This window comes from Colletotrichum karsti (genome assembly GCF_011947395.1).
Source record: "Colletotrichum karsti strain CkLH20 chromosome Unknown Scaffold6, whole genome shotgun sequence".
Classification (NCBI taxonomy): domain Eukaryota; kingdom Fungi; phylum Ascomycota; class Sordariomycetes; order Glomerellales; family Glomerellaceae; genus Colletotrichum; species Colletotrichum karsti.
The window spans coordinates 941,614-956,515 of record NW_024065906.1 but is presented as its reverse complement, the minus strand read 5'-3'; the positions used below and the strand labels follow the sequence as shown (position 1 = coordinate 956,515).

At 56.0% G+C, this 14,902-nt stretch overlaps 1 protein-coding gene across 1 annotated transcript; it reads left to right on the top strand.

Moving 5' to 3' along the window:
• Positions 1 to 12,384: 12,384 nt before the first annotated feature.
• On the top strand, positions 12,385 to 14,266 carry CkaCkLH20_02716 (uncharacterized protein; the record flags this gene model as incomplete). Its single annotated transcript, XM_038885435.1, has 2 exons — positions 12,385 to 12,919; positions 13,146 to 14,266. 2 exons carry the CDS (start codon positions 12,385 to 12,387, stop codon positions 14,264 to 14,266), a joined length of 1,656 nt encoding a protein of 551 aa, XP_038749366.1.
• Between the last annotated feature and the right edge of the window lie 636 nt (positions 14,267 to 14,902).

Here is a 14,902-nt window from a genome sequence, read left to right as displayed (position 1 = left end):
CAGCCGCTAGCAGCCCAATCAACCCCAACTTCCTCCAGTGAAGCAAGCAGAGATATCGTCAACATGGTCGGGTTCAGGGTCTTTGGGGGCCTTTCTGAAGATAGAATTTCGGGCAATTAAGTCATCGACGAGGTCATCGTTACTGGGTCCGATGGGGGGTCTTGGTGGATGCGATTTTCACGCGACAGCAGCCAGACAGCCAAAGTCTTGTGACGTTGACCGGGTGTACCTCGCTCGCTGCTCGTCTCTCCAGCGTCCCCGCCGGTCCCTGATTATCATGAGCTTGTGGCGACGACGCGCATCGAAGGTCGCTCCTGCGAAGCGGTATTTGTCGACATGTGGTGGACATCAGATCAGGTAGGTACACAGCGCTCATGTTTGCTGCAAGGCAGAGACAGTCCACGGTCCCGCCCAAGCCCCGGTTCCAGACAGCGACGAATCCCGGCTTCCGGAGAGACAGCCGGTTTGCTGAAAGGTGACCAGCCCACAGCTAGTCCTTGAGGGAACGTCCACTGAGTTGACCTGTCAGTTGTTCGTTCTCAGCGAATCTCTGAACAAAGATTCAGTGTGAATCCACTCTCCCACGCACTCAGACACTCAGAGACGTTTCGCTCCTCGACCGTCGATGGCGACCATCAACAGGTCTACACATTGCTCTGCTGCACGCTGCATGCAAACCACAGCGTACCACTGCAATGCAGGTTTGAGAAGTGTGACCGACGCACCCCTTGGCCATCCATCACTCGGCATGGTGTAGATCAAGGTTTTCAAGTTTGTTTCTTCGCACAACAGACATCATGAACCGAGATCCAGCAATGGCAATTGGGTCGCAAATTCTTTCTAGCGCGGGCTAACGGAGAGGCGTTCGCTGACACGTGCGATTGGTGTCTTCGAGCTGCAGTTTTCCATCATTTGCCGTGCTGCCAAGTATGGGGTTGTCCGCCGGGGCCATTCAGGTAGCTCTATCGATCAAGGACTCGTATTGTTGTCGGACGTCTTCCTGAATCCTGCATCGGTAGGCCATAACCTGTGCAAAAGTTGATTTCCTTCTTGCTAGTACGAGGTCTTGCTCTATTGACCGCGGGGCCACTAGCACACGCTAGCTTTGGCAGACGGTTTCCGCCATCTTGCGGCCACGACAGGTCGGCTTCCAGTCCGTTTCCAGGTCCAACTTTTGTCATATGAGTCGGTCATCTCCAGCGCTTCGTCAGTCGTCCGGCTGACAAAGACCGAAGTGGAATTTTTGGAACGCCCAATTTCCCGTTCCCCACGCCAATCACTTCTAGAAGGTTGACGAACGCCGGTAGTTAGAGACATGGAAATGACATTATCTCCCATTCGCATACCCATGGAAGTGGAAGCAATCCTGCCTCAGATATTGGGGCCTATCGCGCTTGGCAACGAACCACTGGCAAACCAGCGGCGGGACGAGCGGGAGGCCTTTCGGGACCCTAGCAGAGTCGGCACCCACGTTGTTATCTGGACCATCGTCAATGGGTCGTGCCGATGGCGGGCTCCGGCTTGTGAGATTCGTGAGCACTCTAATAGGGCCCTAAGGCGGTCTGACACCTCCACCGCACCCGGGTTGCGATATGGTAACAGTACGATGGGGTCGACGAGGGCAAGAATGGCGTCTGCCGAGATTGGGACGCGGTTTGGACGTGGTTCGATCGACAGTAACTGTTTTCGTACCGAAAAGAAGCGATGTTTCTCTGGGCGAGATGCTCCCGAGGATGAGGCTTTCGAAACGCCCTCGAACGAGTACCGTCGAAGAACGTCGGCTTCATTGCCGTATTTTGTTGATATAGGTCTGTTCGACGATATCAGCCAGAGTACTCATGTCTCGGACAGTCTGATACATCATCAGGTGACGAAGCCACTCCTTCTAGAACAATGGAAAGGTGCAGCCGCGGATCCATGGGGCCGTTGCTTCATGCTGACCCCTCCATCTGCCTCACGTTTCCCAATGTTTCCAAAAGTCCGCACGCGTCATGATAACGACGGTGCCCTAAACAGGCAAGTCGCTCATCCCCAAGACTATGCGCATGCGGGATGCTTCGAGATGGAACCCAGGTGTCGGAGCGTGCGGGCCCTGAAACCTTCTCGAAGGTCATGAAGGCCCACGAACTAAGGACCGCGGGATTGCCCATTGGTCGCTGCGGAGCAAGCCCTTGCTCGACCGGTCTGACGGGGTCACCCCTGATAATGGATGCTGGACCCCCACTGAGAAGCCTCAGAATGACAGCTCCCAAATACTGACCTCAGAAGTGTATGGGCTCTCTGGCACATCGCGACAAGCGTTGAACAACCAGCATACCTGTGCTGTCTGTAACGCCACGTGCCCACGGAAAGAGAGAAGAGGGAGCGGTTTGCTTATGCTTGCTCGGGCTGCCCAGCGTCTTGATCTGCAACGCCTGTTCGATGAACATTTCGGCGAACCAGACTTCCCTGTCAATATTTTGCATCAGCGTCCGACATGGAGCTCCTCGGACGAGCAACCAACAGCAGCTGATATGAACCTCGCTAAAGGCTTTTGGTAACGGTTCATGTTTGCTTTTTGCCATTGCGAAGAGCCCATAGCAACTGCCTTGTCGGAGACTGGGGGGATTGGTTCATTCCGGAGGATTTTTCCCACGCCAAGTCGAGTCCCATGCAGCATGTTGTCCGCAACCGGACCGTTAATCCCAGCATTACCAGAAGTTGTATAATGGTTGGCGATGGCGGGAAATCTGGTCATCGAACTCTTGGACTGGATGGTCGGGGCTGCTCGGGACAGGCTAAAAGACGGCCCCAGGCTCCAGAGCGTCTCGGGCCCGTTGGAGGTCCCTTTGGTGATCTTCTAGACTCCTGCCCGGTTGCGGCGAAGACCCTTGTGGCCGAGCAAGAGACATATGGTGTGGTCGCTTTACTTAAATTTCAGGCAAGCATTGCTGGATTTGCCCAAAATCCGGGGCAGCAAGGTCGGAATAAGGTCCGTTTTTGGGCCTGGTCGCCGTTGGCTGTCTCGGTGGCATTGACTTGGACCGGGACCCCACGGCTACCTACCCGGGCCGTCCAAAGTACCATGCCCACTTACCAGGTTCCCAAGTCTTGGATAGTGACTCGAAGAAGGGGACTTCCCAGACGTGAAGAGGGAAGGCCACGGGTACAATTGAGAACTTCATGAGCATCAAACAACGGATCGCTGGGGTCATCCCGATAAACCAGCAAGTAGATCTGCTGAGCTGTCGTCCTTGAAGGTCGATATTGCGCCATCCATGGCATTTCAATGGCTCTCTGTGGAGTGAATCCGTTCTTAGGAAGCGGCCTGCGGAGATTTCCAGCAGATGGCCGGCGATGGTCGACTGGTGATCTACCATAAACTATTAGCTGATATTTGACGTGGGTTGATGAGCCGTTGGCGGTCGAGGTCGCCATGTTTGCTTCCACCCGCAACCCGCACGGCTGTTCAAGTTCTCCAGACCGCTTGCTCGAAGCCTGGGGTGGATGTTGAAAATTTTGCACTTGGATATCCGCATCCACCGGGAGTCGGGGATGCTGGATGAAGCACCCTGTTTTGGCTTAAGGTGATCCGGCGCGTTGGATCGTGTTGCTGTTTGCTCTGTCTGTCCCATTTCCCAGGTACGGCCCAACCACTCCAACGGTGGCGAGAGGATTCGTGAGCCAGGCACTTGGCTCTTGCCCGTAAAATCCGCTGAGATAGCACCCGGTCGGCCAACCTGGGACCCCGGCTTCTTGACAGGCCCGGGCTGCAACTCTGTGCAGGCCCAGAAGAGGTCGGCCAGCATGTGGTCGGACCCCGGCCCCATCAACTTCAGTCGAACTCGAGCCAGAAAAGTCACTAGCGGGCAATCGTTCTCCATGCCATCCCATGTCGACTGCATGAGTCGGCTTCTTATTCGATAGACCATCCGCCGCTTTTCTTCGTAGGGCTCTAGGTGAATCCCAAGCGTTGTGCTGCCGGTTCCGCGAAGTCTAGGATGCTGTTCGAACCCCACTGACACCCTTGGTTCGACCGAGAATACCATGCTCTGGTACTCATTACGACGGATTGCGGGCTTCTGATACCGGTCGATAGTTGATTACAGTTTGACACCGTCCTTCTGGGCCAGTCCACCAGAAAGATGCACGGCGTGGGTTGATGAGCAGTACCGAATTCCCAGTGGCTCAAGCCCGCTAGCCCACGCTGCTGACAACGTCAGTCGGCATGCACCCCGAAGCATAGAGTATGTCCCGGTCTCGCAAACTCCGTGGGTTGGCGGGCTTCAGATAGAAACGCTGATGTGGTCAAGAAAGCGCCGCGCACGTGTAACCGAAATCGCAGATGGGACGAAAGGCGTTGGTGAACGAGACGAAAAAGCAGTTGGGGCTTGTGGGAATCCCGCCGTACCTGCATGTGGTGGTGCAACTGTTCGTCTGTTCCTGCATATGTACGAGGATACATTGAACCTACTGCAGTGCTGATGAACGGTGATGGAGCGTACAGTATGCAAGGCACGCCGAGTTGCAGGTGACCGGAACCCAGAGCAGCAGGTACCCAACTGCCAAAGGTACATCTGGGCCACTCAACGTTGCCCTCTGCCCTCTGCCTGCTGGAGTGAAGCTCCAGCTCCAGAAGAGAGCACCAGTCGGATGGAAGGCCTGACGTGGATGCGTGGCCGCATGAATGGAGGCAAATTATCGATTGGCTGGCCGGCAGGGGTTCAAGACCTGGGATCCCATGGCACAAACTGGCCTCCAGCTTCAGGGACCACCGGTTGATAGTCGGTGGGTGATCAGCGTGGCCCAGACGAATCATGATAAGCAACCGTATTAGGAAGCCTTGAGCCGGTGGTGCACGCAGGTTATGCAACGTAATGCTCAGCACAGCCCGCATTTACACCGACATCCAACGGGAGATGTGCTGAGAGCGTATAGCGTCTCCGCTGTGAGGAGGCTGGGCCACATGCGTGGGCACAGCGCAGGACGACCCGGACGATAGTGACAAGATGATAAGGCCAGAGTCGAGTCGAGTCGGTCGTCGATGGTGCAAGCCGTGGGATTGAGCCGGTTTGTGCCCGCTTTGTGCTGCGGCGGCGCAGGTGTTTGACCCATTGTGCGTGCGTCCTCCGTCCATCAGCCAGTCACAGCTGGATGGAGTAAACACTGGGACTAATGCACAATCGATGCCAGAGTGACTCTGGCGTAATTTTATGCAGGAAGCTAACGTCTCAACTAGAGGACTTAGTTGACGGAGAGCCGTTCAATATGGTCTGGGGCAGTCTGAAGCTGAAGAGCAGAAGGGTTGATGAAAGAAGCCGCCGCCAAAGCTGTCAGTAGGGCTCTGCCGGCAACGAATGGTGCAATTGGCAACTGTAATTGCGGTTGACAAACTTCGACTCGGCCAGAAACTGTGGAGTTCCGGCTGAGCTGGTTTTTGGGTAGACGGACTTGAGACGAACTTGACCGTTCAACCGTCTAGTGAAAAGTCGCAACTGAAGCCATCGCCGTTGGTTTTCTGGCCAGACCAATGGGATGCCGTCCTTGACTCTAACCCAGCAGATGTGGCGATTTGAGTCCTTGGCTCCGTCTCAGGGCGTCGGGGCGTCGACTGGCCTGATTGCTAGCCTCGCCGTCTCGGTCAGAATTGGTAAGAGGGAACAAGAAGGAAAACGTTAGCCGTCCAAACATTCGGGATGTGCGGGGAGGAACAAAGAATACGACGCGGGTACCTGGCGGGACGGGCGCGTGGTTGCACGTGAAGCGATTGTTGATGGGCAGAAACGTTGTCAAAGAAGGTAGCTGATAGACCACCGTTGCAGGCGACGGCAATGTTTCAGCTGTTGCTCAGGACCTGAAGCGGCGCAACGCCCGAACGACCGATCATTTCTGAAGGAGTCATGCGGAGCTGGGGTTGAGAATGAACAACTAACCGACTTGGGAAGCTGTTTGTCTGCGTTGATGATTGTTGGTTTCGCGTTGGTGCATTGTATGTTGGTTGGTGGTGTTGGTGTTGGCGTTGGAGTTGGCGTTGGTGCTGGGTGTTGGTGCTGATAGGATGCCAACCCAGGTAGGTAGTTCGATACTGCCCTCGGCCGGGGTCCATGATGAATCAGTCCCTAGGTTCGAAGACACTGCTCGCTTTGGGGAACTGGAGGGTTCCCTAAGCCGGTTACGATCGGCTGCCTCTGCTATTGCGAAGAGGCTCCCAGAAGAGCTGCAATCTGGACGAGGCGGGCATGGATTTGACTGTGCTCTGTCGAGGGTTGGCTTGATAGGTGGTATGCAACGGGCAGTTGAACAGCGATCATGGATTGTCTCTGGTGCCAGATGTCATCGGTGCGGCGCAGAGTTCGGTCAGCTTAGTATGGCTCTCAGGGCGCTGTCCTTGCGAACATGATCTTCATCGTGTCGGTTAGCACGATCAAATGTTACGTCCCGACAGACGGCAGACACATAGTAGTATGCCGACTTACTCAGGTAGTGGTAGTCCGTGGTGTTAGTGTCAGTGTCGTCACAGTGTGCCAAGGGCAGTATCGATAAGGCAGCCGACGACGTTGGTGCGACCAGGATCGAGGGGTGACAAGTGATGCGGAGGATTTCTTGGTGGCTGTTTGGCGGTGGTGCGTATCCGACTTATCGTGAGGGTGTGTTGAAGCAGAGGCGGGGTGATACCGGGGAGTGGGAGCGCGAATGAGGGGTAGCCGAGCCCATGAACCGTGTGCCTTACGACGCTTGGTGCATCTTTGGGGCGTTCCTTGCATTGCGTTTCCTGTAAGGTACGCCGTCGCTGTCACCGTCACGTACTAGGTAGGTAAGCCGTAGTGTACGTGATGGTTCTTCCTTTTTTGCAAAAATTTGTTTGTTGTGTGATGGTGGGTAGTCGACGGGAAGGGAATTCCTCTGGGGCAGGTGCCTTATTCGGGGACAAGTGCGTACGTAAGGCAAGCACCAGGAGTTGATGCGATGCATGTTCGTTCGATGAGGGCGGCTACCTTATCCATCAGTGTTTGGGTGTGTGTGTCTTTGCGTTGAGAAGTACGGACAGCAGCTTGCACTTTTTGGATGGCATCATCACCCGCTCGACTGGGGATTACTACGGGACTCAGAGACGGTTGCGTCATGTTGGAAGGGAAAGCCCTTGACAGCAGTGCTTTTCTATCGGGTCTGGACTTTCAATTTTTTCTATTGAGACTAGGTTGCGGGAAGGAACGGGCGAGACGGGGACTCGGGAGCACCTTGCCTTTGACGCAGGTTTTACTTTCCAGGTTCTTTTTCTTTATTCTCTTGCTTTTTCCCGCCAGCCACTGCAACGGCAAGCCAACGGCATCCAACGGCAGCAGCAACCCTGCCTTCCGTTGACTCTGTCTCGCTCGATTCGGCAACTACCAAGTCGCTATCAGGTTTGCAGGGACTTCCTTTTCCAATCTGACCTGCAGCCTTAGACTTCTTCTTCTTCGGCTGAACTCACTCCCATATCACTGTCTTAGCATCCATCCTTCTACCCGACTGAAGTATGGACCGACACTGAGTACATCAACCAATCAACCAACCTCATCTTCTGTTCCCAGATGCTGCATACACCCGTCCCATATCGGACGGCGTTCCTGGCGGCGTCCCTGCCGTTCCTGTTCCTGTTCCTGACGGCATGCACGGAAAGACTCTGCACTGCCTCGATTAAAATGCCTGCTGGCTGCATGGACCGCCTCGCGACGCGGTGGCAATAAACTCTTTTCAATTTGACGCAACTCGGACCCGGGGAGAGGGGGGGAAAAAACATCGGATGTCATTTTCTGCCCACTGACTTTGGTGGTCTGCTTCACCATCATTTCGGGACCTGCCCTGTTCCCGCCATGATCATCAGCCGCGGGCCGCGGGCCACTCTCGAGGCTTGACTAGCTTCAGCCATCATCACTCCAGACGCCTGCCTTCTGTGCGCGCTCTCTCAATTGATGGACCGAAAGCCCAGACGGCCTCCCGCCAACCCGCACCGCGTCGTCTGCCAGACGTGTCAGGGTTGATGCTTGGTTGTCAACATGCTCTGCGACCAACCAGCCGGCCATTCCAGATTCTTGTCAGATCAGATCAACCCTCGTCGACCAAGAACCGCACCCGACTCGACTTGGCGGGGTCGTTCGTGTCGGGTGACGCAGTCAGCATTCAACGACCTTCCTGCCGGATTTCGATCCACATGCTCACAAAGTGGAATGCAAATGGCCTTCAAACGAAAAAAAAAACGCGCCCCGTCGACTCGTTCGTCAACCCAAACAGAACACCGCGATATGGGGTCCACGCGCGCGGCCAGCGAAATCCGAGAAACGACACCGAGAGAGCCGTGCTAGCGGCGGCTGCGTCATGCCTGGCCAGCGCGATGTCATGAAAGCCATAGACTAGAGTTCAAAGCGCGACGCGGGGTCGCTGACTGGTGCCTACGACCGTGTGATGGACGGCGGAAGTGACCATTCGGATGCCAAGTCGCCCTCCATCGACGCCCAATGGTGGGATGGCACTTCATGGCAAACGTCGCGATGGCCTGAAAGTCTCGACGTTGGGGGCGGCAGACGGAGGCGCCTCGGGCTCTGTTGAAGGCCTGGCAGCCGTTCTCAATGGCCCGGCATTAACCCCATCACACATCCTTTGTGTGTTTCGAGTTTCTGTACAACCGCCCACAAAACGAACCAGTCGGGCATCCAGCCTGCATCACCATCTGTATGTGGGTTGGTGATGGCGATGGTGATGGCGCATCGCATTGGATACAACCCCAATATGCATCGACATTATTCGAGCACATGCACATGCTCGCCGCCTCCAAGGAATTAGTTGTGCCCTGGCACCGGAGCCATTGGAGCACTGGACCGCCGGCTTGTGGCCCCTCGCATACCTATGGCATCCCACACATGGAATTCACAAGGGCTTATCCGTACACAACCAGGCTTGATTGCTATTGGGAGAGACAACAAGGCGCATAACGGGGGCATGTGGGTGTGCGGCCTCCCAGAGCCAATTTTCACAATTTATCCAACACTCTCGGACGAATTAACCGTCGACTGCTGCGGCTTTTTATTCTTAGCACAGAAAGTCGGGTCTTAAGGTCTTCACTAATTATGTGCCTGGCCCTGACGACATCGGATGGGCGAGCCACACACGGCTTCTCCAGAGTCGAGGTTTCCAAGTCCGCTGTCTCCTCACCTTGATGGCAACTCACAAGCTTCGTTCGTCTCTGCGTTGCGGCTCTGGCATGAATTTGACCCGCTGGCCAACCCTGGCCGTCATCGTCAATGCTGCTTGAGCAGTCCATCCCGTCATCTGGCGCCATGTGCTCCGCGTTTCGACCGCCGAGAACCAGCTTTGCTTGCTTGTCTGGAGCATCAAACGCGCACAGCTCTGTTCAGCTCAACTCAGCCGCTCCGAAGCATGAAGATGGGTTACGAATGCGCCCACGAGCCCACGACGTCGAAACCCGCCGGGCTGGGGCTTGAAGAGCAGCCGCCGTGACCACGGCGACGAGCGGCAGATGGCGGCTGGCTGGCGACGAGAACAAGGCAGACCCTTCTCGTTGCCGCTGATACTGCTCGTTGCTATCATGATTTGCCGCTGTTACGACTTTCCAGCTAGACTCGTGATCAGCGACCAGCGGCGCGACGCCGCCGCCCAAAGAATCGTTGGTTTGGTACCTTGCATCCGCGCCTCCGTCGCGTCGCGGGTGTGCCAGTACAGCAAGCGATACGACTGGTGTGCAGCACTGCAGCACGAGTTTGTGTCTGCATGTGTGACGGTCGATAGAGAACAAGTCCAGCGAATGGCGGTGCCTGAACCGGCGGTCGGACACGCGCCGGACGGCGAGTACGAAAGGAAGAAACCATTTGTGCAAGTTGTGTGGACGTCGGCTAATCCATCGACACCCACTATCCACTTGTGCCTTGATCTACCTGTCCTATCAACAAGCACACAACCCTCGGGTTTATGCAGCTCTCTGAGTTACCTCGACGCTCTCACTGATCAGCGAAGACTTTCGGGCCTGTCTCATCTCGTATGGCACATTGTATGGATACTTGGTGGTGGCCCGTGAAAAACTTCCCACTCTGTGCCTGGCTAAATTATTGTACCCATCCCCAAGGAGTACTTTCTGCCTCGCAGCGCGCAACGACAACCGGACAGAGTGCGGATACCACCACAAAAGCCTTGATCTATTCATATTGAGGAAACGTCACCGTCGCTGGGTACGACGGTCTCATGCACACAAAAAGCGACGATATGCAATAGTTATGTATAGTGTTGCTCCGTGCCCAGGCCCGGGTCAGGGACACAACGCCCGCTCGCGGCCGCCGTCAACGCCTTCTGCTCGCGTTGGTTCCGTTGCTGTAGCTGTTGAGGAGCAGCATGGCGGCCGGTAAGGATTCTCCAGCTCAGCTCCGAAGGTTGGTTGATGGAGCTGACCGAGAGACGGGTGCCGCGATACGGGACTGGGACTGGGATTGGGATTGCTCTTTCTGCAGAAGAAATGGCTTTCGCCTCTAAAACGCAATGGTCTACCGGTGTCAAGAGCGGCGTGGTCATGCAAGGTGTCGTATGTGTGCGTCTGCTCCTAGTCAGCCAGACAAGCAAAGTAGTCTATTCCGTACGAGACGGTACGGGAATCCTTCCAGACATGGTCATGGGCGGCGGCGTGGAAGGGCCTCCAACCCGCAGCAGCAGCAGCACCAGCAGCAGAAGCAGCATTGAGAAGTTGAGCAGCTGGAGGGGACGTGTGGTCGTGGACGTCAGGCACAGAGTGCAGACGGAGGAGAATGGCTTGGCACGCACAGGGACCAGCAAGCTGTCAGGTACCCTTCAGACTGCGGTACTTCCGGGACGAGTGATGAACAGTCCCGCTCGTCTCGTCTCGTCCGTCCTCCCACTCCCACTGTCCACTGCCCACTGCCCACTGCCCACTGCCCAAAAGTTGCCCGTCCAGATTTAGAATTGGCCTGATGGCTGCGCCATCCTCCTCGTCCCAGCCCACCACCCACACGCTTGCGCAGTCAGTCTGTACTTCTAACTTCGCACGCGCACACACCACTTACCACATACCACATATCTTAATTGACGGTACGCAGTAGTCCCAGAGCCCACTCGTCTGATGTTTCCGCTTGCCTCGAGAACCAGACAGACATGCAGAGAGTGAACCCGAACCTGAACCTGAGAGAGACGTACAGCAGGGATATGGTCTTGTCGTCGTCTCGTCCGCTGGTGTCCCTGTTCCTGATCCGTCGTGACCGTCGCCGTCGCCGTCGTCTATCCATCCATCATCGGTGGTGCTGGCTGTCAATCACTCGACTGGTCTTCGTCTTGGGTACGGTCGAGAGGGTGTGTGTGGGTGGCATGTCCCCCTACCCCTGGTCTCCCCTCCATACCCACCCGCTAGGTACGGAAACCCATCCAGCGACCGAGAGATACGTACCGGTCCGACGAGGGATTCGGTACGTAGCGTCGTAGCTTGGATTCAGTCGTCCACCCCGGTCATCCGTCTACGTACCCTTATCCACAAATACGTACCGGACCTGGCCAGCTTGTGGGTGAGACATGCCTGCGTGGAGGAGAGGGGAGACGAGGGACGTGGACGAGACGAGGATCCGTCGACTCTACACTAGCAACACTAGGATATGGACATGGTGCACTAGGGTCTGCTTGGTCTGGCTCTGGTACTCGGTGTCCCGTACCATCGGCCTATCGATGACTTTTATCTTGGGGCCAGTCGGTTGATCTTGGACTCTTTTCTACTTATCCCCCTTCATCACCCACGCTCATTTAAGACCTGCTATTCCATGATCGACACGACTGTCGCCTACGGTACGCTGTGAACTTTTCTTCTTATGACCTCTCGGTTCTTCCTTCTTTTGTGACTCGATATTTGGGAAACACTTCGACCTGCTCGAACCATCCCGTCCTTCCTTTAAGACAAACCAACCGTCCTCGAAGCCCGTAATACACCCTCAAAGCACAGTCACTCTATCACGACTCTCAAACGCCAACCGGTCACTTCGAGACGACAGACAGAAACAACTCAGGACGAGTTACATGTACAACTAAGACAACAACAACAACCCACTTTCACTCATCGAGTCAACCAACACCCAGACGGTCATTGTCCATCGAACAACCCGTCGTCCTATCCTTCAGATACAGGAAAACCGAACACACCATCCGTCATTAGGCCAACTGCCCACGATACAACTTCGAAAGAACTCGATTGTATAACAACCACACACACAAACACAAACAATACGATTAATCAGTAAAGACGGATTCGAATCCCGACAACTAACATCACAGCTCTACAAGACAACCCTGTCTGGTGCGTTTCTGGAGAAGCAACAACGACTTTTGGTAGAGCAGGGACTGATAAGAACGACCAGACGCATCAAAATGGACGCAAACATGATGGCAGCCCAAGCAATGGGACAAGCTCCCTTCCTTTACTACCGACCCGAACACAAGCCCGATGCTTCAAGGCACCGCGGCCACTTCACCCAGCAACCCACCATGCAGCAGCAGATGGCCATGTACCCCATGGTCCCGACGCTCCCCTCGACGCCCATCTACTCCAGACCTACCTCTTCTTGCTCACAGCCCATGGGTCCCACGCTGTACAGCAACGGACCCGCGACCATGACACCTGTGGCATCTCCCCAGCCCATGAGCAACAAGCCCGCCATCATGCTCGAGACGGAAATCTGCGACGCGGACGGCATGTACTACCCTTCAACGCCGCCTCTGTCCACCTCGGGCAGCGCCATCAGCAGTCCCCTCAACAGCTGCGAGCTTCTCCAGACCCCGATGAACCCCATGTTCTCCGGACTGGACGGCATTGATGGCCTGGAGAGCTTCAAGGAGACTTTGGAAGTGCCCGAGAACCTCGCTGTGGACTGGTCCAGCTGCGGATCGCCCCCGATGACGCCTGGTAAGTGATCGATCGTGTTTCCCGTTGGTGTTTGCTGCGCTGCGCTGCAATCGTATCCATCATTTCCACCCATGCTTCTATTGCGCTCGGCAAGGAAGGCGCTCCGGTCCCAGCGGCCTGGGTGTTGGTGGTGTTGGTGGTGGTGGTTGTAGCTTGCGGCGGGGCACTTCACCTGGGAGCAAATGGAACTCAGGCCGTTTTTTGGAGACTAACCTCAATTTGGCAGTCTACCTGCAAAACCAGATCCCCTCGCTTAACACCAACACTAGCGACCTCCTTTCCACAGCATCTTGCCCTTCGCTCTCACCCTCACCCTCACCGTATGCCAGGTCCGTCGCATCTGAACAGGATCTTGATTTCTGTGACCCGCGCAACCTGACCGTCGCTGCCGCCCCCAACACCTCCAACCCGACTTTGGCCCCCGAGTACTCGGCTTTCACTCTCGGTGACGAGCTCAGGGGTGAGGCCTCTAACAAGACCCCTACCTCCGCCCCTTCATCGCAGACCTTCGACTTCAACCCTGCCATTCCTCACGGTCTTCCCGCCTTCGAGGACTTGTCTGACTTGGAGTCTGAGGACGACTTTGTCAACGGCCTGGTCAACCTCGGCGACGCCTCCTCCACCGAGGTCCGCCGCCCTCGCGCCTGCACCGGCTCAAGTGTCGTCTCACTCGGCCACGCCAGCTTCATCGGCGGCGAGGAGGACTTCACCTTCGACGAGGCCGAGGCTTCAGCCGCCTGCTTCCCCAGCCCTTCCGCCTCCTGCTCCGACGCCGACTGCCACCAGGACAAGCGCCGCAGGTTCGCCAAGGAGTCCACCCCTGTCATGACATCCACCGCCGGATCCTCTCAGGCTGCCAGCAGCGAGAAGCAGTCCAACACCGCCGCCGCTTCGGACGCCAACAGCTCTTCCGACTCTGAGACGCCCTCTGCCCCTCTCCCCGCCCCCGTCAACCGCCGTGGCCGCAAGCAGTCTCTCACTGAGGACCCCTCCAAGACGTTCGTGTGCGAGCTCTGCAACCGCCGCTTCCGCCGCCAGGAGCACCTGAAGCGCCACTACCGCTCTCTCCACACCCAGGACAAGCCCTTCGAGTGCAACGAGTGTGGCAAGAAGTTCTCCCGCAGCGACAACTTGTCCCAGCACGCCAGAACACACGGCAGTGGAGCCATCATCATGGAGCTCGATGAGTCGGTTCACGCGTTCGACCACGGCATGATGGGCCACCACGAAGACTACCAGCACCTCGGCAAGGTCCTCTTTCAAGTCGCCGCCGAGATCCCCGGCAGCGCCAGCGAATTGTCTTCGGAAGAGGACAACGGCAAGAAGAAGAGGAAGCGCTCCGACTAAAGGGTCAGAGAGTGATTGATTTCTTTTCGCATTCAAGCGGTTTCACAATCGACGGCGACCCATAACCGCTTCGATTATGCCCGACACGACTATGATGACAACTTCTTTTTCCAGACCTACCCCGCTATTGTTTACGCGGAACGGTCACTTAGGGTCACACGGGGGACCTTCCACAGGGGGCCTATCACGAACCACCAGCAGATAGACCGCCTCGGGAAGGGCCACATGCGAAAAGCGCAAGCGGTTTGGGCATTCCGCCAACAGCACCTGCCTCCTCTGTATCAATATTTCCGACGCGGGGCTTGCTTGAGCCTCATCCGGGGTCTCGGCAAGGTCCCCGCCGTCGAAGGGATGTGTTGTTTCCAAGGGCTGCATGATGATCACCAAAAAGTTCAAGAACGTAAGGGCAGAGCGATTCGGATTCAGGGCAAACGGCGTGTATGGCGGACACTTTGTTTCACAACCAGATACAGCAAAGCAGCATGATTGTTTTTTGTTTGATTTTTTTTGAGAGATATGCTACGGCAAAAGCAAGGGAGGGCAACATCAGAAGGTGGGAGAGACGAGAACCAAGCTCGTTCTTTTTTGGCAGCGGCCCAAGCGTACTTTTCTCTACGCTCGTTGTAATCTCTCCAG